Source organism: Lepidochelys kempii, chromosome 1 (genome assembly GCF_965140285.1).
Source record: "Lepidochelys kempii isolate rLepKem1 chromosome 1, rLepKem1.hap1, whole genome shotgun sequence".
Lineage (NCBI taxonomy): Eukaryota > Metazoa > Chordata > Testudines > Cheloniidae > Lepidochelys > Lepidochelys kempii.
Window position 1 is genome coordinate 331693740 of NC_136380.1, and position 27045 is coordinate 331720784.

A 27045-nucleotide genomic window follows, 5' to 3' on the forward strand; every position below is an offset into this window, starting at 1 on the left:
GAAATAACATGGCTATACATGATGGAAATGGCAAGAGGTCAACTGGAAATTATAAATGTTGGGCCTGAGTTTCCACTCTGTTATACCTCTCGACAGTTTAAGTTGTGTTGGTTTCGGGTGGGCTGAGAATCAGAGAGCTGGAGCCAGCACTCTGACCACTCCCCATCCTCCCACCCTGGGCTTTGGTTGGTGTCCGAGAGACTCTGTCGTGAAGACCAGCGGTCAAATGCTGAACTTTGCAAATTGTAAACAAATACTACTACTGCTGCTACAAAAAAGCAAGGTACCTGCGCCATAGAATATACTTTGTTCATTCAGGACTAACTTGTGCTTTATGAGTTAATCTCATGCAAGGGGTGGCCCTAACCCAGGAGAAGTCCAGCAAAGGAATGGTCTCTGTTCCCTTTTTTGCTCCCAAGTGTTAGCCATTGGCTGCTGGCACCTGATCAACTGGCTGGTCCTCTGGGGGATGGAACCAAGGCTCCACCCATTTTCCATCCCTTTCTGTCAGCTCCCCAGATATCTGCAAAGGGAGAAGTACCATGCACACTGTCCACAGGCACTTCCTTGCATCTACAACTGTGATGCAGGGAGGTTACACAGAAGAATGTGGGTCTCATTCCCCTTTTGCTCCTGCACAGGCCAGGCTAAGACCCCACTTGTAATGAAAAGTTTAGTTTGATAATATTTCACACAATGTTTATTAGATATTCTGTAGTCATTTGTAGAAGCAGTGATTTATTATGAAACTTCACTACAGCCTTCTGCTATTAAATATTTCCCCGGAGAAGTGGAGCAAGGTTGCTATTTTGCATAAAAAGTACGGTTTGTGCCATTAGCTCAGTGAGAATGAAAGACCTTCTGTTGTAAATTAAAGAAAAATTGCTTTCTATGTCCGCTTTAATGAACCTCATGTTGAAAATCCCAAATCTAGTGGGTATGATATGAAATGAAATTTGCCTGTATTGGTCTGTTTCCCAGAGCAGGGTGAGAAACAGTCTTCTTGTCCTGTGAATATTTTTGAGAGTTTGAAAATATTTACCATCCTGAATGGGGTTGAAAAGTCAAAATCTCAAAAATGTTTGCAAATAGAATTTTTTTTAAAAATTGGTTCATACCAATCAAAACCTTTTGTTTCAATAATTTGTAAATGTTTTGTTTTGATTTCTACTTTTTCTTTTAATATTTTTTGGTCTACATTTTTAACCGGAATATATTATTCTGTTTTTGGTTTGTTTCAAAAATATTGAAATGGAATGTTTTGACAATTCCAAACTTTTCATTCCAACATTTTTTAAGTCAGGGGATTTGTCGAAAAAGACCCTGTGAATAGTTTTCTGTCAACAAATCAGTGTTTTTTGATGAAAAGTGACTCACTGAAAAATTCCCAACCAACTTGTTTCCCTATAGATAGTCCTTTTCAGTGAGGAGAAACACAGAATAAAAAGATTTAATGCACCACACAAACTCTCAGATATTATGCTGAATGAAAGGGATTACCATGATAGTTATATCCACAGCAATTTAAGCAAAGGCAAAGGGATCACTGGATTCTGATTCTATTCCCACATCATCATTACCTCAGTGTAATTCCATTCACATTGGTGCACATATTGTACACCAGAGGAGGATTAGGTGCTTGTTGCATTAAAATTCGAATGAAATCTTTCTTTCACAATATATTGCTTTTAATATAAAAAGTGACCTCTTTAGCAGATAATTTTGGTCAGTGTGCAATGCCAAATACAACAGGTATTTCAGTATTATTTTTAAAGAAGCCAGCAACAACAACAACCCCCTTCTGCTATCACATTACATGACCCATGATTACATATGAAAGTAAACCCCTGACGTGTACTTTTCTTGCAAATCTCATCAGACTCCTCACCTCTTCCCTGTTGGGTAGAACCTGGAGCAGGAATTGCCATCCCAAGCACAGTAAGGATCTCTGGCTAGGCAGCAGTCAGCACAGGCTGTTCCATAGATACGGCAGCGATGCAAAGATACCTGCGTGATCCCTTCATCCGAGCTCACATACAACTGTTGCTGTTGAAGGCAATGGAAATGTTTATTACAGATGTGTAGCCTAGAGGAGCAGCTTCACTCAGGAGCTTAGTTAACATATGCATAAAGCCTTCAATTCGTTTTGGAATTAACTGAAAACCGAGAGGTGAGCCACTAAAGGGTTCAAAACCAAAATAAACAGAAATCACTCAGGTTAATATGCCTATAACATGACCACCTCCTGTTAGAAAATTCTTAAAATGCTATGGAGAATGCTAATGGTTTTTTGGACATTGAGTCTCATTATTTTGTCCTGCTGCAGCAGGTCTGAGTTAATATAGTTCAGATTTGAGGACTTGGTCCTTAGTGAGAATTGTTGAATCAAGCCTTTGAGCTAAGTAACTTCTCTGCATACAGTCTCCTTAAGAAATATTGTGCAAAGCTTCTAGTTGGATTTCTCATAAAATCAAAACTTAGAGGTCACTATGGACCAGATTCTGAGACTCTTACCTTAAACAGAACCTTACTCCAGGCCAATGGGGCCACTGGAGTCAATGAGACCACTCATGGAGTAAGGATCTTTCAAGGTGAGTGAAGCCATCAGAATCTGGAGCAAACTGACTGGTTCTAACCAAAAGTCAGTTAAATAGCATTTCTTAAAGTGGAAATAAACCCTGGATCTGAGCATACCTGAACTGTGGTGGCCTGAGTCCCTCTCTCTCATTATGCTGGCAGATCTCATTGAGTTTAATTTCAGAAATAGTAATTAATTAATTAATACTTCTGAAAAGTCTTGGGCACAATTCAGTAAAGTTAAATTGTTTGAATACAGAATTTTAGCTACATTTTATTTTGGTTGTGCAGTCACACAACTATTATGATCACCATCACCATATTAATGATTCATGTCAAAATAGCCATTATGAATTAGCTTGACAGATACAACCTCATCACAGGCACCATACCACCATTCCTATACTCCCCAAGCTCTGAATGAATAATTTAGACAAATAGCTTCAGTCTATGGATTGTGATGTGATTAGTTATATGGGACTTTTTTTGTTCCCTAATTGGACTGTTGACACTTTTTATCAATTGAAAATAACTAATATTGAACAATGCACTAGTGGATTTTGTCCTGATGGTGCTGGCACAGATCCTTAGAAAACGGGGAGTCAAAGGTGCTACACTGAAGATCTGTGTGCCTGTATTTAGTATGGTGCATCCTAGTTAGCCTTTTTAGGACCTTACGTTAATTCTGTCCTCCAGTAATAACCATTGAATGAGTGTTCCACTTTTCTTTACCTTTTTAGATGAAATCTTCATTGTTGTTATGGGAGCATTATTCTGAAAGACAAATCACATTTATATGCCTTCTTTTATTTATTATGTCATGACATTAAACTTTAACGTTTTCTAAGCCACAGTCATTTCTAGATAAACTGTTCTTTTCCAGACTCTTGAGGAGATGTCATTCACACCTAATCATCTTTTGCCACAACTCAACAAATATGACATAAACACAAAGTTTGAGTCAGTAAATATACTGGCTGCATGAACCTCTGGACTTGACTAAGACACATTAACAAGTTCTCTCACACTTCTGGCAGAACAGCTCTTAAGAGCTGGCTCACCACTACAGATAGGCAGTATGTGTTTGCAAACCATCACTCTCTCTTTGGAAGGCACAGCCTTTGTTCTTGGAAGGTGACAGCATGCAGGAATCATGTAACAGCTCGTACGTAATTAGCACATGATCCGGACAAGGAGAATTAATATTTCTTCCACACTGTATCTACAACGCATGCACTTTGGTTACTGTCTAACACATGATTTTAGATAATCAACAAGAAATGCCAACATTACAAATGATGTGAAGTGTTACTGAATTTTTGTTTTTGCTCAGCGTACTCAGTGGACACTGCACACTACTGTATGTAGTTTTCAGTGACTTATCTGTGTGAAACGGAATGTTAAAGAACATCCTTTGGAGTTATTACATCCACTGTGTTAAACCAATGAAACAATCCATTATTCTCATCAAAATTAATGGTGTCAGTGATGGCAACAGTAATGGTAATCATTATTTTGGGGAGCAAGGATTTACTATAGTAGTCACAAGAGACGGATGCCATTGTGGTAGGTCAGGATTAAAGTGTGGCACACCAGAAGAGCTGTGAGGAGGCCCAGGGCTGGAATTGCAAAGGGCTTTGCAGAGATTGGAAGGAGCTCAGAATTGGGACTGTGGGGTTGTAGCACTTCAGGACTGAATACTTGGGAGCTGGGAAATGTGAGTTCAATTCCATGTTCCACCATAAGCTTTCTGTGTGACCTTGGGCAAGTTGCTTAGATTTTTCGGGGCCTCAGTTCCATCTGTAAAATGGGGGATTGTAGTACTTCCCTACCTCACAGAGATGCTGTGAGGACAGATACAGTAAAGATTATAGGGTGCTCAGATGCTACAGTAGTGGGGGACATAAATACCTGAGGTGAACAAAAGTGCACTGGCAGACACTGGGGCTCAGGACTGGAGCAGTAAAAGTTTAGTAGGTGAGCAATGAGTCATATTGACATAGCTGTAAGGGGTAAATGGCCAGATTAATAAGGTGTTGCTGCCAGTTCATGTCTAATGGGTAGTAAATTTGCAGAGGTCAGTGTGTGGGAAGCATACAGTGCCTATTCCCCCCCTTGCTTTGAATGGTTCTATCAGTGTCTCATTTTCACAAACACTGAAGTAGATCAAAATGTCCCCGATTTGTGTCTGCAGTGCTGTTCTGTGGCCCTGTCTCTTCTGTCTTGCATGGAAACAAGATTAAATAGCTTTGCTCCAGCCATTTTTCTCACTGCAATCTGTCAAATGCCACCTTGGGCCTCAGATTCCACTTTCCCTCTCAGAGCTACTTTTCAAAAAGAAAATACTTGACAGCAGTACCACATGCTTTACTTAGTCTAGGCCTTTACTAACACTAAGCCTACACTACCCTTGTCCCCTCTATTTCTGAGAGTCATTAGTAAAGCCCCAGCACAACTACATATGTTTTGAGCCCTGAGCTTATGCTAGAATGACCTTGAGGGCTCAGAATGTAATGATGAGAAGACCAAGCAGGGGACTGAGAGTCCTGACCTTGGGTTCTCTCCCAGGCTTTGGTACAGACTTCCCATGAGCCCTTGCTTTCCCTGCCTAGCTTCCACTGCTCAAAATGGAATGAATACTATTTCTGGTGAAAGAAGTCCCATAAACTATGATTCATGTGCACTTTTTGAAAAAAAATAGGCTCAGTTTTCCACACAAGGCATAACAGGATCATTTAAGTTCACAGGTGACTCATCCTGGGGTACAAAGGGACTGTGGAACATGGGTTGGGACAGGTGTGTATGAAGGTGTGCAGAGGAGGAGGTTGTGGAGAGATGGCAGTCCCTTGTATGGCTTGCACAAGGGAGGGCCTCTGTCCACAAGGGAGAAGAGGGTATGCTTCCTTGGTGTGCCCAAAGAGGGCTGGGAGGAGATGGAGCCATGACCTTTCCCTTTCCACATGTGCCTACACAGCAAGTTAGCCGCACCATAGCAAGCGGGCTGCCCAGGCCCTTGGCACAACAGGCTGAGCTGCCCTGGGTGCAGTGCAGCTCAGCCCAGATCCCCATCACTTTCCCTGAGTCTACCTGGTAAATGATAGTCCGCTCACAAATTTCAAAGAGCTTTCACCAGTGGGGTAAACAGTTCCTTATTGTTCTAACAGGCAGCTAGAATGATTGACAGAGAGAGACTCTTTTATTATTTTTGCCATTAATTGTTTATGCCTCTTTTCAGCTTAGGGTGATTTAGGCCTAAAGCTTTTTGACTCCAGTGACATCTGGCTTTAAAGAACTGGAGCAAAGTAAAAACAACACTAGTTTGCTTCAAAATGTGGCTCGTAATCAGAAAGCTTATCATATAATCAAAGAAGTAAAAAGAAAGAAAGAAAAAGAAAAACTGAGATTCCAGCTGCAAATGGCTGTTGCCTCAATATGTGATGCCAATGATAAAAGTCTCCTGCTGGCAGCCAGTATAACATGACCTCTTAAAAAATGTAATTATCAAAATCCTTTGAGCCAGGATGACGACATAAGAAATACAAGGCATTTGAATGCAAAAAAGAAGAAAAAAAAAGGATTTAAGCCCATTTACACTCCACAGTACACTAGACATCACCTTATTCCTACTTCCTTCAGCTGGAGGGCATCAAGCTGACATTCTACTAATTTATTTGATCTTTTATCAAGTGCTAGTCACCCTTGCTAAAGTCCTTTAGACCAAAGTGTTTGTGTGAACGTACATGTTGGAGGAATGAAAGGGGGAGCAAGACAAACCTGAAAAACCTCCAGTTCTTCTAAAATGAGCTCTCCACTTGCAGAAGAGTTGGTGGGTAGGACAACAACTTTCTGTACAGTCCCCTGATCTGGAATATATAGAGAGAGAACAGATGAATTCTTACCAAGTAGGAAAAAATATTAGAGGAAAAAGCTTAGTGGAGAGAAGGGTGGAAATGATTTTCATAAATTCATAGATTTTAAGATCTGGAGGGACCATTAGATCATCTAAGTCTGACCCCGTGTAGAACACAGAGCATAGACCTTCATCCAGTCACTCCTGTAATGAGCCCAATAACTTTGTGTTTGATTTTAAAATATCTGTAATAACTCTTCCTAGTGTGATTCATACAAGCAGACAATAGATGTATAAAGGGATTAGACTTTCCTCACACTTTTTTTGATAAAGTCATGGTCAGATATTTATTTATTCATTCATTTATGTATTATTCTTTTATAGCACCCATAGGTACCCATCAGAATTAGGTCCTCGCTGTACTGGGTGCCATACAAACACAGAGGAACAGGCAGCCCCTGCCATAAAGAGTTTACAATCTAAAAACACAACAGAAACAAAGGAATGGAGAAATGGATACAATGCCGAATTTTATGTGCAATTCCTGGCAACATATAACAGAAACTAATAACATGTAAGCAATCTGCATGGTACAAATTTCAGTGCAAGAATCAGTTTTAACATGGGTGAGATGCAAGCCTTCGCCAGTGTGGGTTGGTGTGCACCATCAATAATTGGGGCCTTATGTAGCAACAGAAGCCATTGTTTTTATCCACATGAGAATCAAGGATGCCCATGAGGAATGCTCGAAAACTGGTCTCCCACAGCAGCGCCATAAAAACACATAGTAGCATGTAGTCTTTGTCCACAAAATCAATTTGCTCGCATGACATTTGAAATGGGGATTGAGGTGGGACTTGAAGATGGGCAAGGTAGTGGCTTTATGGTTCAGAGAGGCTGTTCAAGGATTTGTTCAGGGATGATGTTCTGTGAGAAAGGGATGACATTGAAGGCAGTGTGTGAGGTGACACAATATGATATAGAAACAGATAAAATGGGAGAGATTTATATTATATTAATTATTAGCGTTACCATAGCACCCAGGGGCCCACGTCATAAACCAGGACTCCATTGTTTTAGGGCCTCCAAGGTAGGGACAAATGTATTGTATTTGATGCAGTGGAAAAGGCAGTGTCAGAAGATGGACTCAAAGAAAGGTTTGAGATGGTAAGAATGGTAGACCAGAAAGAGGATCTTAGCAACTAATTTTATGCTGATCAGCCAGGACTTTGTTGGCTCTTCAGAAAACCGTGAGCCTTGGGCTATATCTACACTACAAGATAGGGGTGTGATTCCTCTGCTCATGTACACGTAACTTGGGCTAGCTCTCACAAAGCTAGTGTGAGAGTGCACAGCGGTATAGCTGCTATTGCACTGCTGAGCCCATCGGTTTCAGCGGGGTCGTGTTCAGCAGCACTCAGCTTCTGCTGCCTCTACCTGGGCCACTGAGGCTACAGTGTAATTTATACTCATGCTAGTTCAATGACAGCTAGCACAAACATGTGTACACAAGCAAGGGAATCACACCTCTATCTTGTAGTGTAGACATAGTCTTGGATGAAAAAAGGGCTATGGACCTAGGTGCTGGAACTAGAGGTGCTGGGGATGCTGCAGCACCTCCTGGCTTAAAGTGGTTTCCATTATATACAGGGTTCACAGTTTAGTTCAGTGGCTTTCAGCACCCGCACCATAAAAATTATTCCAGCACCCCTGGCTATGGGTTCCTCTTGTCAGGAAGGACTAGAACTCAGACTGACTATAACAAACCTATTTTGCTCCATATTGTCACAGAGGAGAAAGAGCAAAGAGTTTGTATCCCCCTTTTGTCATGAAATGTTTCAATAATAATGTTGAATTGAGCAGGTCAGTAAAATGTTAGAGGTGTGTGTGTGTGTGTGTGTGTGTGTGTTTCTGCCTGTAGGCAGATGATCTGAGCTTCCCATCAGGCAATCTATGATGTTGACAGAGGAAAGCAAAAGCAGGAGACTTGTGATTTTGTTTTTTAAGGTCAGTGACTACATTCCATAGCTGGAGTTAGAATGCAAGTTGGTTGCTGTAAATAATTTAAATCATTCTTTTTCCGTAGTGTAAGCCAGCAGATAGGCATACTTTGGCTTCAAAATAAATAACTGTACTCATGTACAATAATCCTGACCACACACCTAAACCACACTGTTGTTTTTTAACATTACATCAAGAAACCTAAAGTAGCCAAGATATAAAAAAATGTATAGCTATCAACTGTACGTGCTCAGCAAATGTTAGCCATGAATATTTCATGAGGATTTGTTCTATGGTTATCGTTTGTCCTCATTATGCAATGACATGATAAACCAGTTCTTTCAGAAGAAACTTTCCTGAAACTAAATCTTTTGACAGTACCCCAGTGGTCTGGACAGGGTGTCAGCATTAGCAAAACTGTGAGGACCTGAAAGAGATTTACTGGCTGCCAGGACCTACACAATCTCTAAGCTCCCTGTGTACTGTGGAATGTCCTTCCATGGAGCTGAGATGAAGAGAGAGAGAGAGTGTGTGTGTGTGTGGATAAGGCACTAACTTTTACCTCTATAAAGCCAGTCAAGTCATGAATACGTGTAGTTTGTACACATAGTCTGTCTCTATTCCCTCTCCTTCTCACCTCCCTTCACAGCATTGTGTTATGACTCTTCTCCAGCAACGTCCTTTGTTCCCTCAATATCAGGATATACAATATAGTGGTGGGGAGGAGTTGCTGATTGTCATGAATTTTGGAATAGACTCTCAACTGCCTGTCCTGTGTCCCCTAAACCTCACTTACAGGATGTAAAATACTCAAATGTGCATTGGTACAGACCCTTCCTATCCTCACACATGCAATATGGGTCTGACCCATACAAAAGTAAGTGTATTTCATCTATGTAGCAATCCATTCCACACATTTAAAACTGTGAACTGGTCTTCAATGCACAAACCCTGAAATGGGATGCTGAAATTAGAACTTACAGTAGGAGACCAGCATGGGTATTTACGTAACTAAGCACTGATATGAGCACACAAATTCAGGGACTTGTTTTCCTTATAAGGTACTCCACATCTGAAAACTGGGTTCCTGAATCATTAGCTTCTGCAATGCCTTGATAAAACAGGATAAGCGGACAGTATTTCCCATTTGCATCTCAATTTATTGCCTGTTGTCTCAATATTATTTTAACATGACAAGTCAGATCCTTATCTCCAGATACATTCCCTTTCATAAGGAATCCCCACACCACTCTACTGTGCTTACTAGTCCTGCTATATTTTCAACTTATTTTATGCAATGTAAAGCATGACAGTGGAAAATTGCTCATTAAAAACAATTTTATGCAAGGATTAACCTTGGCCTGTGGGCTGTTCCCTAACAATACACAATAACACTAGTTTTACTGTTATTGTTCAGTCTTTTCCTTGGTAAGTGAAACAAAAATAATTGTCCCCAGATGGCTTTCCTAGTCCCTTTTCCAAAATGTTTAGCTCTCTAGACTGTAAGAACAGTGGTTGTCAAACCAAGTGCACTTCTATGTGTTCATCTCAGAATAACTACATTTGAGTTTTGTTGCAAATCTTGTTTGTTCACTTCTGTTAATGGAATTAAATTCTTGGGTCAAAAGGAATGTTGGAAAGGATACTGGCAAAACAGTAATGGACACGAGGTATGCAAAATTACACACAGTCTGATGTGTTTTCCAGTTCATTATTGTTCTTAAAGCAAGGTACAAGAGGACACAGAATGAATGTAAGTCAGTTATATTCACAACAAGATCCTATAAAAATCAACCAAATAGAGGGACAATTTCTTTCCTGGAGTAACTCTGTTGACTTCTCTAGAGTCACTCCAAAGATGAATTTGACGAATGTGTTAGTTCTACTAAATTAGGAGACAAGCCATTGTGTCTGCTAAACACTAGAATATACCAAGCTACATGGCAGATTTATGCCTTTCATTGGTCTCTCTGTAGGTAATACACAACACTTGACCTTACTACAGTAGGTTTCAATACCCATGTTGTAACAGAGAGAAAAAGAGAGAGGCAAGGAGAGTAGAGGTCTGGCTGAGTGGTAGGTGGGTGCAGCCCTAGTTCAAATAGCCTGTCTATTGGTTGAGCTCTGTAGAATGTGAACCAAAAAGAAGTCTTTCCCCAGCTGAGACCCATAGGAACTACAATATATTAAGCTTCTGTCATCTGGAAGTTGCTCTTTGCATGATACTATAATCTGAGTTCCTAGCTCACCGTTTCTTTCTTTCTTTCTTTCTTTCTTTCTTTCTTTCTTTCTTTCTTTCTTTCTTTCTTTCTTTCTTTCTTTCTTTCTTAAGCAGATTCTCATTTACATGTTACTTTTCTCTTCAATGGCCTCTTTGGTCTCCTGCTACAATTCCTTAAACATGTGGCCTTTACGCTACACCATGTGAACCACTGTTTTATACTTTTTCCCCTCTGTCTTGTTCCACAATTTCCAGTGGACAAAATTCTGAGAGTTGCTGAGAACTTGGAACTTCCTCTGACATCAGCACCTCTCAGGATCTGGCCCATAGCTTCACATGACAGACCTCTTCTCCCCTTATCTGTCTCTATACAACATGGGTATTATCACCTACTGTAGCAAGGTCAAGTACTGTATATTAGTTTCTTTCGAAACGACAAAACTCTTGGAACGATAGACTTCAATTCCTAATCGAGACCTGATAACTTCCATTACCGACTAGTGACATTCACCTTTTCTTTAAAAAAAGGAGGACTTGTGGCACCTTAGAGACTAACCAATTTATTTGAGCATAAGCTTTCGTGAACTACAGCTCACTTCATCGGATGCATAAAGTGGAAAATACAGTGAGGAGATTTATATACACATGGTCTGTGTGTATATAAATCTCCTCACTGTATTTTCCACTTTATGAATCCGATGAAGTGAGCTGTAGCTCACGAAAGCTTATGATCAAATAAATTGGTTAGTCTCTAAGGTGCCACAAGTACTCCTTTTCTTTTTGAATGCCTGAGTAGACCTGGGGAACCAGGCTGTCTTTGGTATCACTCTTGTGTAAAACCTTCTTCCAGAGCGCAAACACAGAACTCCAACTAGTGAACTTAAGGCTTGCTTTTCTCACCAGATTATATAGCTCTGTAACAATCTGTAGTTCATTACATGTTATGAGTTATTCCATTGCTGGATACTACTGTTGTTGGTGAGAGTTAGTCTTCCAAAAAGACAGCCAACACCACAAAAGCTAGTACTCCAGGGATTTAGTCACATATGTGGCATCCATATTTTAACCTCATGCTCTGAAAGTGCCAAATGCAACCAGTCTTTCAAATGAAGGGTTCAAACAATTGGACGAGAGACGGAAAGATAATTAGAAACACTGAACAAGCACACACGACGTTAGACACTGGAGACAAAACCACATGCACACGGCCCAAGTTAAACATATGAAACTGTGCTAAATCATCCTGAAATCTGAAACACCTTTTACAATAGTAATTTAGCCCCCTTTTCAAAAGCTGTATGACCTCATGTCTTATAGGAGCTGAGAAAATGCTTAAGGATGGCCAGTGACTGCTGAATGTGCCTGAACCTGACGTGGACATTTAAATATTTCCATAACACTAACAACAATAAAGAAAGCATGCATAGTCTAAGCATTGTGCAATCTGGTGCACTCTGCACAAAGACTTTGGAAGTGCAAGTGGTAGGTCGCAAAGTTAAAAAATAAATATTAACCTTAAGAAAATGCCTGCATGCTGCTTTGTTGTCTTTCTTAAACTAAAAGGGAAAACAATCTACCAGGGGATAAAGTGGAGAATATGGAGGTTTGAGACATGGAGTAATGCAATTAAAATAAAATGCAAGGGAAATGAAATGCTTTATGAGCTGCAAAATTAGACAAGCACAAGCCTAACAGAGAAGCAGAGTAAGTGAAGAAGAGATCTAAATCCAAGGTCTTGACCAGATGACATAGACAAAAGGGTATTAGCCTCATTGTCCTCGCCAAATATGCAAATGGATAATTACACTGTGCCCAGCTAATTACAGCTGTGGTTTCTATTGGGATGAGAAGGTATTCTACACTTGTCTATCTACGGCTAAGTAGTTGCTGCTTTTCACCCCACAGGCACCTCCATTTCAGTGGTGGGTGTAGAGATCCCCATTGTGTCAAGCCTTCCTTCGCATCAGCCTGGCAGGTTTTGTAAAGTGCTTTGGGATTCTTCAGGATGAAAGGCACACTGTAAATGCGAGATCGTTATCATTAGAAAAGCTGTGTGTAATGTTTCAAGAACAATGTCAGTCTATGGGATTTATTTCACTAGTCACGTAGCTTAGAAAAGAAGTACTGTACTGAAATTAACTCTTGGCAAGGAACAGTTACAGTGAGTTTGACATGGTTGGCTGCGGGTGCAGAGAAATATTGCATTTATTTCACTTTAGTGTAAAAAAAAGACATGGCTGGCTGTACCCTTCCTGTGCCATGGCTACATGATGAAAAATACAGGGGTTCCTAGAGCTCCTTTTGTTATTGTTCACTTGCACTCAGGAACTGATTTATTACTGAGACTCTCAAGGAGGCGCGGGAAGCTAAACATTTTGTGTGCTCTGCATCTGGTACAACATAAAACACTCCAATATGCAGCATGAGACAGGTCACTGACAGTGACAGACATGACTGGCAACATCTCAGTTCAGCAGCAGTAACTCACCATCAGAGACTGAGTGTAATTGTTACCAGGTGCCAAGGCCCATTCTCCACTGCTAAGGGTCTCAGGGCTCCCGAGAAATTATCAACTGAAATACTGTTATACAATACAATTTTGCATTTTCTAGGATGAACTTACATAAGAGGAAATCCTCGCTGCATTTCTTCTTACCATTAATATCTTTATCGAATCCTCCTGAGTTTCACAGAAAGCACAGAGCCAAGGAAAAGGGTAGAGTCTTTCCTCACAGAGACAGAAATTTGATCATTTTTATTTACAAGGGTTGAGAGGCACTGTACCTATGTCATATGTTTATTTTATGGCAGGGCTATGAAGCTATTAGGATCTTCAGAAGAATCTCTGCACCACCCAGGAATTGTAACGTCCAAAAAAATAGATTAGCAGAAATTATAAATAGTATATATCACAGAGCATCAAGTCTATTGTTTTCAGCAGTTGTGGTTCTAATTTTAACTCTTTGAGATGGTGCACTAAATTGGATTTCATAGAATCATAGAAGGGTTAGAAGGGACCGCAAGGGTCAAAAGGGTCTTTTTGACCCAAGTATAAATCGATAAGTAACATCCATGCTTACGTATAATGCACAAATCGTCCTGCAGTGGACAATGTGCTGGCAGATTATAGAATGAAAACAAACACATATAAACAGCCCAGGTATGTTTATGCCTTTAATGAGCCACTTGCTCATTGTGTATCCATGGCTGAGTCCCTTAGCTGCTCTCTGTGATGCCTAACCAACCTATAAAATGAGGTTAAACTCAGGAAGAGTTTAACCTCATTTTATAGGTTGGTTAGGCATCACAGAGAGCAGCTAAGGGACTCAGCCATGGATTGTATTTATCCTCCTCAATGGAATTGATGAGGAGTAATTTGCTAATATTCAGTTGTTGACTTTGAGACTTGCTCCAACTCCCACTTCAAGTCACCGGGAGTATTTTTATTGACTCAAGTTGGATTCGGCCCGAAGTTACTGTTCATCATTAAAACCTGTGACATCATTTATGAGTTTCAGTTTAATAAAATTAGTAAAGTGCTTTGAGAGCCTTAGATGGAAGAACTATTGAAATGCTAAATATCATTATTGTCCAAAGCATCAAAAATGTAAGGCACTTTATATGTACAGCACATTATTAATTATTACTACTATTTTGTATATTGTATAGTATAATATATACTATATTTTGTAACTGCTATAAAATGTACCTTGTGTTAGCTGGAGACTTATATGGCTTGGCTTCTTAATTAATCTTTAGCAGCATTTTTTCCTCTAGTTAAAAAACACACACCATATGTTTAGACAAATGATACTAGTTTACACTTGTAAACCATACTGACATTTAAATGTTCATTTGAAAGCTCTATTGCATGCCAAAGTATTTGTGTGGTTAAAAACAGTGAATTGGCAAGGAGAAGCTATGCTGGTAGAAGACCAAGATTTTTTTGTTGTTGTTAAGACATGGCTGATGCTAATCTATGTGAACAATAAGTAGGGAGGGCATGTATAAGTGTTTCTCTAGAGATTTCCACAGTAGCATGCACAGCACCCTTCTTTGCTTCTTCCATAGGAAAGGCGATATAGGACCTACTGTGTCAAATTAAACCCTGAAGGATCCAAAGGTCCTGGGTGGACATTGGATTCACTAGGCCTACTAGTAATGCTGATACTTGCTAAGAAAAAAAAAAGTGTCTTAACTAGTTTCTTATTTAGTCTGATGACCTGACAACTAAAGCAAAACCAAGAGACTTTAAGGCAATTTTAAAACTAATTTTGCATCAGATGGCCAAGAAAAATAAGAATGCCCAGATCCAAAACTCACTAAATTCTTGCTGTAATTCAATACCCAAAGCTCTATGCGTCTTCTATCGCTGCCATGCCTTATAATGATGTACACTAGCCACTACAGAGAGTGAGTGTCATTCTGATGAATCACGACACAGTGAATGGAGGCCCTTGGTGATGGTTTGCCATGGGAACAATAACAGAGCTTTTCTGTATTCTTATTTCCTTTGGTGTTTGGGGACTTCCTTTAAGAAGAGTGAAGAGAGTTTCTTTTAATCCCCTCCTCATAAAAGTCTGGTGATTTGAAAGATTTTTAGCCTTGGTTTCCTGAGTCTAATACAAGGATGGTAATTCCCAAACCCATGTGGCCTAAATGGTAGTTTGTTGGTAGAAACAGTAGTTCCACATCTCTATAAGACTTGTCTGAAGTTCAGAGACAAACCTGTTCTCATAGGATTATCTGCTTTATTTTTAGTTGAAACTGCTCTGTGCTCACAAATAGAATCAATAACCCTGGATTTTAGTTTATCAGAGCTCCAGGCCACAAGCCCTTCTCAAGCACAGCCCACCACTAAGTCAATGGCAGGTCCAGATGCAGAGGGCTTTCAGGATCCAGCCCTAGATCAGCTACTTTAGTCTATTTCCCTGACACTGCTTGATTGTTCTCTGCAATTCTAATCATGTCACAATACATTTGAAAAGTAAATTGGATCACTATCCTCTAACCTTACAGTTTTAATGAAAATCACTAGACTTGTTAGTTACACTGGTGTCAGTTCAGTACATCCATTGAATTCAGTGGAATTGCTACAGATTCACGCTGGTGTAACTAAGAGCAGAATTTGGTTTGTTATGTTATTAAGGAAATATTTGTAATCATAGAATCAGACTTAGAAAGTCTCTACAATACAGTACCACTAGAAATACAGTTTTCCCCTTTCTATTTGCTAAAACCCTCTATATTTTTACATTATTGTGAAGTTGTTATTTCTGCCCTTGTAACTTTCTGGCCACATTACCATTCTTTTCACAGGCAGCTTACCTCATATGATGTTCATAATTAGTAATAATACAATGTCAGATTCCCATATTCCTAGTCCTGGAAAATAGTACATTAATCCATGGAAGTTAATGGTACTACTCATGGGTATGATGCTACTCATGGTGAGTAAATCTAGACCATACATTGCACACAACAAAGTTGGCTTTTGTCTCTGATGAGAACCATTCTATTTTTTACAATAAATATTCATTTTATTTTCTTTCTATTTTTGTTCTGATTATATCTCTTAAGTATATAGTAATTATGTTTTAATAAGCACGTGTGAAGACAGTAGGCTGTACAGGGTTTGGAATTCACTAAAAACTACAATGCAGTACATCAAAGTTAAATAAATAAAACAATTCCGTGCATAGCTGCTGTTAAGTACATCTTACCTGTTCCAAGAAATAAGACATGGTATCGTCCGTCAGCAGCATTAACTCGGTCCACTGCTATCTTTGTATACTTGTAGTCTGTTCCTGTCCGAATGATTAATGGTCTTTTGTGTATTGGGTAAATGGGATTGAACATCAAGGGGTGATTCCTAATAAAGGTTACAACGTCGTCGGGAAATTCCTTGGTTGTCCGCATGTTGGGTGTAAAGGCTCCTCCAGGACACTGTGAGGAAGAATTCATAGTAATGCTTAACAGTGCATAGCATCTATCAAGGATTTTTTGTCTTCAATCTATCTACAAACACTGACTGATGGTCAGGCGGCATGGTAACATTTTTTTTGAAAAAACACTTCATACTCCATGTGAAAATGATTATATTTATATAATGGAAAAGCTGTACTCTAATAGCTATGTCTATAAACTGCCCTCAGCTGGGACAAAACAAACAAACATATTTGTGTGTTCTTAAAAGCTAGGCTGATGGCAATGCTCCATGCTTGAGGGGCCTTATTTTTGCATTCCTTGTGCTCTCAAAGTTCTCACTGCAAAGAATGCAAGTGACTGGTAAGGGGAAAGATATAAAGATCTTGCCTCTGGGTAGTACAAAAATAGATATAAAGGCCAACAGGTATATTTAGATGCCTAACTAGGTACCTACCTCTGCTTGTGTGTTATAATTATTCAGTATTCAATATATAATTATTCAGTGCACATAGGGCTAGATTTGGACAAACCTTGTGCACATGCACAAGAAGGGAGAAAATGCAAGGGGCCTTTCCCAGACCCTTTGAGACTGTACATGACTAGGCAGGGAAGCCTAACCCCGGTGTGAGGAGCCACACTGCAAAGCCATTCCTGTGTTACTGTGTCCTCACTGGTTCTGTGCTCATTTCACTAGGGCTTCTGGTGCAATAAGCTGAGCCATGCTATGTTTCTTTCCCAGTGACTTCTAAGAGAACTGGGCAGACAAGGAGACTAGTGGAAGACACTGGAGGTATTACACCCACCCTCAGCCCACAGGTGAGTTAGCCTGCATCCTTATGGCAAAGTGAGTAGGTTCCCAGTCCAAATGGAAACTGTATCTGGGCTTTAACCCGTACCCTCAACCAGGCCAGTTAACTCTGGGTGAAAGCACCACTTAAAGCTAAGAATGTGTTTATGTGTTTTCCTGAATCAGGCTCAAATTTCGGCCTGCTGCACACAGTCCATGTAAACAGGCAATATGGCCACACATATCTATGAGCCTGCGCATATCTGTGCCCTGCACCTATCTATGTTACCATTGGAAGAGTCACCCACAATACACTGCTGCATAGCACAGGGTTTACCAGGCAGCTTCTGTGCAGTTCATCTAGCTCTGGAGCTTTGCTCCTTTCAGGGGCCTGTAAAATGTGGATTGACCCTATGTCTCATCAAGGCATGAAGGGACATTTGACAGGTAAATTCTGAGCCATGGGTTTGTCAGAAGAATCTGTAGCTTTCTGTAGAGTGCTAGGAAAAGGCCTTACAATGACCCTGTCCTCCAAAGCCCCACAAATTTTCCAAGCTATCCAGCTATTACCCAGATTAGGTACTGCACACCAGCCAGTAATGGTCCCCTTGCCCTAGCTTGATTCTAAGTGTGCCAAATGGATGTTGGTAACAACAACAGGAAGGCACTGAGCTCAAAGAGTCCTCTAGCATCCCAAAGTGAGAGTTCTCACTCAATGTCTGTACAACTTTAAGGGGCTGCAATACAAAGACAGCAGAACCTCCCTGCCTTTCACCTTCATTTCTTGACTGTGAGACAATGAAAAGACCCCAGGGGGCAGATGGCTCATCCCCTCCTACAGAGAAATAATATTTTGTGGTTGGTGAGATAGAGATGGGAAGAGCCCATAGAGAGAGGTGTTATGAGGGACAGGTTCCCTCCTGCCCCTCCCGCCACAGCAATCTGGGATAACGAAGTCCCACCCAGCTCTAGCCCTTTCTTTACACTGAATGAAGAACCATCCCATTGATCAATCCTGTGATCTATCAGTCCCCTTGGGTACTCACAGGGGAGTAATTCCAGCCATAGAGAGCTGACAGGTTGTATTTAGGGGAAATGTGGGGAAGAAGACAGGGAGAGGAGAAATCAGTTCCAATATAGAAATCTGTGCTGTGTAGGGAACCTATTTACATGACTTCTCTCAGCCCCAGCCAACTCCTTCACTTCCTGCTGCTCTAGAACTCCATTGGCTTTCTGCAGCTCACGGGCCTTTCATTTTCCAGGAAATACAAGGCAAATTTCAGAAATTTGTAACCAGCACTGACAAACAGGGCTGTTTACAGTCTTTTGAGGGCTCCAAGTAAGCTGATTCTTGGCAAGGGACCCCAAAACTCAAAGGCACTCCCAGAACTATATCAGAGAGCCTCCCCCCCCCTTCACCTGCATCCTAGACCAATATCACCTGTCCTTGCCCTCCTTCCTTAGAAAACAGTTACCTTTTCTGTCTTCTAGGCCAGGTTTCCCAGATGCTGGGAGTGGACGATAGGGGATAGATCACTTGATGATTGACTGTTCTGTTCATGCCCTCTGAAGCAGCTGGCATTGGCCATTGTTGGAAGATAGGATAGTGGGATGAATGGACCATTGGTTTGACCCAGTATGGCCGTTTGTATGTTCCCCACCTTCTGCCTCACAGATCCTAGGCAGTTCCAGTTTTCCAGTGTTATCCCAGATTCAACTGTCCCTATTTATTCCCACCCTGGCATATAAATCCTCATGAATTGCAGATGGATAATTAGATAGTTGTTTCAGGCAAGTCCCAGACATCCTTCTTGGACCAGTTCATTGCCTCTATTACCAACCCAAAGACCCGTGTCATGAAAATTATTCCTTTGGCCATGAAGGACTGGACTCAGAAAGCTTCATAGCTTGTGTCTCTCTGCTGCCAACCAGAGAAGTCACTGAAGTACAACATGAGCTGTTCCCTTCCTCGGAGAGTTGAGTGTACCTCTGCGGCACTCCCTCTCCTACAGATGATTTAACCACACGGTGACTGCACTCACAGCACATTTTGCACCCACAAGCCTGCTGGGATAGCCCCATACATTAGAGATGAACTGAAGGAGGAGAGGAACCCTTTGGTTTATAGTACATTCTTCAGTGAGCTATGGGTACAAAAATATTTCTGTAGAGTCTGGATAATGGAAACAACCCTTAACCAGCTCTGAATGTAGTAGGAAGCTGCCAATTATGTCATAAAAGTTTTCCATAAGTAATTTTAGTTTGTGGAAGAAATAAGAAATGCTTGGTATGTAGTAAAGGGGCAGCCAAAGACTGCAGAGCCTGCCGGTGGCCTAGCGAATGTATTCCTTTATTTAATTCCATTTAAGCTATGCTGAAGCATTTGTGATATTTATAGTTATAGCATTTTGGCTGATTGTAAGTGCATTTGTATAAAAATGTTTAATTTGAAAGATCTATTTATGCAAGTGGAACATAGGATTTGCCGTATTGAGTCAGATTGCTTGTCGTTCTAATCTAGCATCCTGGCAGTGGCCAATATTGATGTTTGGCAGAAAAGGGGCTCCTAACCCAGAATGTATTTTGGACAAAATTTTCGAACTTGGATGCCCAAAAGTAGGCATCTGAATATACATTTAAGCTTCTAAATAAAACTGAACATATTTTCAAGGGTGCTGCACCTACACTGACTTCAGTGGGAAATGGAATTTAAACCTTAATCCTTCCATGATGTCAGAGACAGAACCTTCTGCCAATGAGGAAAAGCAGAGACAAGCTACAGAAATCTCATGTCAGAAAATGTTTTGTTTAGTGACTGTGATGAAATAGGGTGGTTTGTGGAGAAGCATCAGGGGAACAGATGAGAGGATAAGCAGTTTCAGATGATAAGGATGCAGAGTTCAGTCAAATTTGATGAGATTGTTGTCCTGATTTGAACTGAATTGGATTATGCAGAACAATGGAGGTACCATGGGAATTGGCTGACATGACAACTGGAAATCAGTGACACACTTCCTTGTGTGTTTGTGGAATGGCTTGTTAAAAGACTTTTGTGTAGAAGAATTTGGAGAGTCTTGGGGAAAGAATATTAGAGTCCAGTCATGTCTTGTCTTGGAAAAACTGGCAGTAGAAGGGGGAAAATTTGGCTGAACGCTCAACATGGGGTGATTTGGATAGCAGTTCTCATGGCCTTCTCTGAACTACTACCAGGCTACTTGAGGTTTGGATTTGACCCAAAGAAAAAATATAGGGACGAGTTCTAGTCAGAAGATTCAGATACAACTCTCCTATCCCCTAGAAATGTGCAGAGCTTTGGATTTAACATTCCAGTTTAGACGCATCACTAATCATGTCCTTCTATTATACTATCTATTTTTGCCTTCCTTTATTAATGTACCAAACCATCTTTCTGGCTTTTCTTTTAATTGCAGCTTCACACTGAACTAATGCAAATACTGAGGTGTCCATAACAATCCCCAAGAAACTTTCTTCTCAGGATCCTTCAAACTCAGAGCCCATCAGCATATCTGATAAATTTAGATAATTTTTGCCACTATGTAAAACCCAATTCTAAATTAAATTTTCCTTTCCGTTGTGCTGCCTGATCCCCTGTTTAGCCCTGTTTGGAATACTTCACAAGCCTTCATAAGATGAACCAAGAATAACATGGCAGTGGTTGAAAAAATACAGAGATACAATACTCCTGAAGCAGCAAGAAACACTGAAATGTGACTAATCACCAGAGCATGAAACTTCCTGGTTAAATGAGCCATTTATTTTATATTTTCATAAACAGTAAAATTAAAGCAACAGTGAACTCATGAGATTAATACTGTTTGAATTAATTACAAGCAAGAATGCTACCATTCAACCACAGCGGAACATCAGGTATTTACTAACAAACTCTGAAGAGATTTTGTGATATGAATGTCCTAAATCTGACAGCCAGTAATATCATAAGAGACTGAACTGATATTCCCGAAGCTACAAAGCATTACATTTCTCTTGTCCCTGGGACTTTTATTCTTTACAAAGCCCAGATGCAGTTGTAACCCACACACCTCCTGGGTGTGGTGTTCTGGCCCATCCAGTGGCACTGTGACCATTTAGAGAGAGAGATGTAGAGGTTCATGCACTAAGCTCCAGAGGTCCCCGGTTCAATCCTGCTAGCTGATGATGCTCTCATAGGTAATTAACCATATGATTGATCATTGCTAATGAGGGTATTTTCATTTGTCAATTCAGAAACACTGAAAGTTTGCTATGGTGCCAATCTTTAAGAGCTGGGATGTTCATCACAAATATGATATAACAAGCAAATGCTTCTAGAGATATGAACAGAATATGAGGATTTTTCAGGAGAGGAGAACAGCATGGGACAGTTTAAGCCACAGTGCACAGGGTTGCCTACATCTCAGAGAACCTCCATAGACCCTCCAGTAAAAATAAAGGACTCCTGATATTTCTGAAGTAAAATACAAGCAGTTTTGGGGGGAGGGGCATTTTTGGATATATATACTGCAGGCCTTCTCTATAAATTACCTGTACAAAAAAGGGCACAATTCAATTTTATAAAAAATCCTTACAAGATTTGAGGCATAGACCTGGCCATGTTGTTCTATGCATTCAGTATCTCTAGGCTGATTATTGAAACTCATTATATCTTGAAACAAGGCCCTGAGAGAGCTCCAACTGGTACAAAAAGAAGCAGCAACACAGGTTGCAGTGAACAGATTATCGTGGCCTCTCATCCATCACACAGTCCATTTCAAGGACTGTTTTCTAACTCTCAATATCGTCCATGAGATTGGCATAGTCAGTTGAGACACTCTCTCCCTCAGCAACCATGACCTCCACCACACCTACTCAATGTTCCATTGGAATAATGAAACTGTTGAAAATTGGGGAAGATTCATGAGCGCAGGGGACAGACTTTTATGGGCATTGGACGTAAAATATAGAACTCGATACTATAAGAGGCAAGAATAATCAGGGTGAAATACAAAACTCTTCAACTTGGCTTCTCTTAATAGCCCCTGCACTTTCTTTGTCTCTCTCCCTCTCTCTCTCTCTCTCAAATATACACATACTCTTAAAAAATAATAGACATCTAATGAAATAATTTACTTCTACTTGCTGGACAGAAATAGCAAGCGAGAGAGAGATTGATTTTTTATTTTAATAGTTCTCAGATATTATAGTGATGTGTATGACAGGTAAATAAATAAGTAGGCAGGCAGAGGGAATTACAACTAATTTTAGATATAATGTATAGTCTGTGCCTTAGCACCAATTTTATGATATTTCGTTAAATTAAACAAAGACAATTAGTTGCCAACCCTGACTTGCATAAATGTCTTTAGTACTCACTGTGCCAGGTCGTGGATATGGAATTCTTCCCTGATATGGAATTAGCTGGTGGTTAGGACCTTCCTTATGTGCAAAGGGCCCATTGAACACTGTTTGGATCTCAGACAAGTGATACACGCACACTGCTGAACCTTTGAATACAGAGCTGGAAAAAACAAGGAAAATATTTGCATCACGATCTGCCATCTCTTACATAACATTTTCCATCATCACAAAGGGTTCAGTGATGCAACATTGCCCATAGAGATAACACAAGTAATAATATGTAGCACTTCTAGAGCAAAAAGAAAAGGAGTACTTGTGGCACCTTAGAGACTAACCAGTTTATTTGAGCATAAGCTTTCATGAGCTACAGCTCACTTCATGCATCCGATGAAGTGAGCTGTAGCTCACGAAAGCTTATGCTCAAATAAATTGGTTAGTCTCTAAGGTGCCACAAGTACTCCTTTTCTTTTTGCGAATACAGACTAACACGGCTGTTACTCTGAAACCTGTCACTTCTAGAGCATCTTCCATACAAGGACCTCAAAGAACTTTGCACACATTAATTTACCTTTACAATACACAGCATTAACCTGTAAAGCTAGGTAACATTTTCCTCACAAAGAGTATCGATCTTCCCAATGAGAGGGGAAACTATTATCATCCCTGTTTTACAGATGGGGAAAATGGAGGCGGAGACTGGTTAAATGACTTCCCCTATACGGCACACATGAGAGCATAACCTTTTCCCAATGAAATCAGTGGTCAAAATACCACTGACTTCAGTGAGACCAGGATTTGACACTCTCTGTGTGTTTAAACTGGAAACAGAACACATCTCTCCTGGCCCTCTGTTCATGAGAGCCCGTAGCTGCCTTATAAAACACCTGGATAGAACATTCATTAAAACAATAATCACAATTAAATGCAGTTAGACTATTGTAATCAGTGTTGACCTTTCTATAAATAATATGGGCTAAGATCATGGTGTTACATGGAAACACCCCCACAGAGGCCAGGAAACTTCATGAGGTTCCTTTTGCAGAGTTTCCTATGCATTCTTCCATCAGGAGTGATGAGGGTTGACTTTCCCACAGCCTGAACTAGGGTTCTGACCCACTAACTCCCAGGAGATTAGTTTGGATCCAGTTGCACAGGCCCTGTGCCTTCACATTAATATGGACCCACTGAGGCTCTGTCTGGGTTCCTTAGTGCTGTGGAGCCCTATTGCCAGAGACTTTGCAGCCAGTATTTGTCCCTAGCACTCTCCATTAAGGATGATCTCCAGTGTCAAGGAAATGATCTTCAGACATTGGCTGTGATATTAACAGTCCCGTTCTGTGTCCACTGTGTGAAAGGGTGCAATGTATGTGTTGGGGGAGGAGGGAAGGCACACTTTGGATGTTTTTTTCAGAGATGAACATCCAAACATTCCAGATTTGCTCAATATTAAGTGTGAGATGAGGAAAATTGAAATTGCTCTTTGTTGTGCACTGAACAGGTAAAATCACTAAAGAGGAAAATGTGTAACTGCTACAGGACATTACCCAGCAATCCCATTGCTCTATGCCACACGTGCTACCTTGAGAAAGCCCTCAGATGCATTATAATCACATACACTGTCTGAACTCTCTCTTCTTCACAATTGTTTTATGAAGTTTTCCCCGGTATTCATGGGAGCCATAAGATATGGTTTAAAGGATGCACTTTATCATTGCAGACAATGCACCTTTATTAGTTGTATAATAGATCCTGCTATAAAAATAATTCACTTCAGCCACGGCCTAGACCAATATAGTTTAGTTAAAGTTCATAATTATTTTTATCTCGCAGTCTGTTTCTCCAATTACTGTTCTCGGGTTGGGGTCTACAGAGATGAAAAAGATACAGGCAGTACAAGTAGATGAAATTCATTATGACTGCTAGGTTTAATTACACAACATGTTCAATCTAGAGTAAAAAAAAACAAACAGAAGTCTTGTGGTTTGTGGAAACAGAAACCTAGACAAAAGTAAAACCTTGTATGAAGTGAGAAAATGTCTAGAGGATCTGGAATAGACCAAGTGTTCAGTCTGGTTATATGGTGCCTTAACTCAAACCCAATTTCCACTGCAGGAATACCATGAGAATTAGATAGAACAGTTTCCAACTCAGACATGTTGAATCCATAACATAATCATAAGTGTGGTTTTTATCACTAAACATTGTCTCAGCATTTTCTCTTCTTGTGCTATAAGAGCCATACAGTATAGATAGCCTCAGCTATTTTTAAGCTACAAGGTTGTTTTTTCCCCCCTCACCTAAATATTATGAAACTATCTTTTCTTGGCTATATGTAAGCTTGACAATTGGCATTTATGGGGCATATATTATCACGGTGGTTGACATGGTCAGAAAATGACTTTTTCTCACATGAAAATGTTCAACTGAAATTATTTTTTTCCATTTTATTCAAAATTTTTCCATAAAAGAAAGAAAACCAAAAAAATCAGTTTAAAAAAAATCTTCTAACTGGTCAGGTCCAGCTTTTGGACAGAAATATAATGCACCAAAATGCTACAGAGAGGTATGTATTAGAAATACATTGACAGACAGGCAGTGGCATTTCCATTGTTCAGATAATTGGGACAAGAGCAAAATCCCCCAAAACATCAAAATACAAATAAAGTTAGTATCTGTTTTTCTCTGAAAGACTATCTCAGCAAGCTTAACAAGAAATCTTGAACTTTCTCAAATAACTATCCAACCTGTCCTCACAGCAAGCTGGGCTCTTATCTGCCAAGAGATGAGAAGTGCCCATTTTTGCAGTGATCCAGAGAAGGCTGAAAACTCAGGTTGTGATTAAGGAAGGACTTGATCAAACAGGATATAAGGGTGCCTTTTGGGAGCCAAAGTCCTATTGGCACATGGAATAGTCTGCCAGCTATGTGAATGCGAACTATTAGCATGAATTTATTTAGGAATTCTGGGCTTGATGTTTCAGGAGCTAAGGACGCCTGATGAGGTGCTGAGAATCCTCAGTTGCCACTGAAGTCAATCACACATGATGTCCTTGTTCTTCCCCGCTATCTAGTAAACATACGGAGACAACAGGAACCATTTTCTCAATATAATCCATAATATTTTTTTTAAAAGCTGGGAGCAGAGGGGAAATTTATCTCAGGTATAGTTGTATTGGAGACAACAGGGATCAATTTGGCACAATGAATATAGCTCCAACACAGATCACAAGTAATTGTGCTTTCAATTGATGAGAATAAGCAGAATTGAAAGGTGGCAACAATAGTTGCAGGATATATTGGTAATGCATTCAATCTCAATTGCCTTGAGATCAAAATACTTCTTTCTGTGTTTATATGGAACTGGAACTGAGGCTGTTCACAGAGGCTGCCTCTACAAATCTTCAAAATTACCTTGATGTTGTAAAAATTCCATACACCAGGGTTGTTCTAGGGTTATCTGTTTCGAGGAGAAACACATCCTCTGTGAGAAAGAAAGAACACAGCTGTTGAGTAATTGCTCTAGCTTTACTTTCAAACCTCAAAATTTAGGGCCCCATCCTACTCACATTGATTTCAATAGGAATTTTGTCTCTGACTTCAATGGTCAGGCCCATCATATTAAAGGTTGGTCATAGTAAAACTAGCATTTACACATTCTGGGCCTGCTTTTCAAATGAACTCAATACGCAACTGCCCCTATTTAGACACACAAATAAATGGATCAAATTTTCAAATGTGCTCAGTACGTATCTTCTCCCATTCTCCTCAAAAGGACCTTAACTCAAAAAAGCATTTAATCATGTGCTTAATGTTAGGTAATGTTTAAGTCCCACTGGAGTCGAAGTTATAGTGCATTTAAAGATGTGTAGAATTTAAGGCTAGAAGAATCTACCACTTCCCTTGGGAGTTTTTTCCAGTGGTTAACCGTTAAAAATTTGTGCTTAATTTCTAATTTGAATTTGTCTGGCTTCAGCTTTCAGCCACAAGTTCTTGTTATACCTTTCCCTGATAAGTTAAAGATCTCTTTAGTACTTTGTAGTTGCTCTCCATGAATGTACTGAAACACTATAGTAAAGTCATCTCTCAATCGACTTTTTGATAAAGTAAGGATCACATTATCCCTTTCTGTCACAGCATTATCCTGGGAGCTCATGCTCAGTTGCTAGTCCAATATGATCCCAAAAGCCTTAAAAGCTGAACATCAGTGCTTTGCTGAATAGGAGTGGATTGGTTGAATCAGAGTCTTGGAGATGTCAGGAGCAGAGCACTTTTGAAAGGTGACTCTCAAAGTATCCTCTAAATTTTGAATTTGGTCTTTGTGCTTTAT

The 27045-nt window shown here is 40.1% G+C and overlaps 1 protein-coding gene across 2 annotated transcripts in view; it reads right to left on the reverse strand.

The window, feature by feature from the left end:
- SEMA3C (semaphorin 3C) overlaps nucleotides 1-27045 on the reverse strand; it is a 162342-nt gene that overhangs the window by 11541 nt on the left and 123756 nt on the right. For both annotated transcript variants that reach the window (XM_073328628.2, XM_078851163.1), the window contains exons 10-15: nucleotides 26130-26199; nucleotides 22735-22879; nucleotides 16373-16595; nucleotides 6352-6440; nucleotides 3310-3351; nucleotides 1889-2046 (exon numbers count right to left, since the gene is read on the reverse strand). In XM_073328628.2, coding sequence (XP_073184729.1) covers nucleotides 1889-2046; nucleotides 3310-3351; nucleotides 6352-6440; nucleotides 16373-16595; nucleotides 22735-22879; nucleotides 26130-26199 — 727 coding nt within the window. The remainder of the gene's footprint in view (nucleotides 1-1888; nucleotides 2047-3309; nucleotides 3352-6351; nucleotides 6441-16372; nucleotides 16596-22734; nucleotides 22880-26129; nucleotides 26200-27045) is intronic.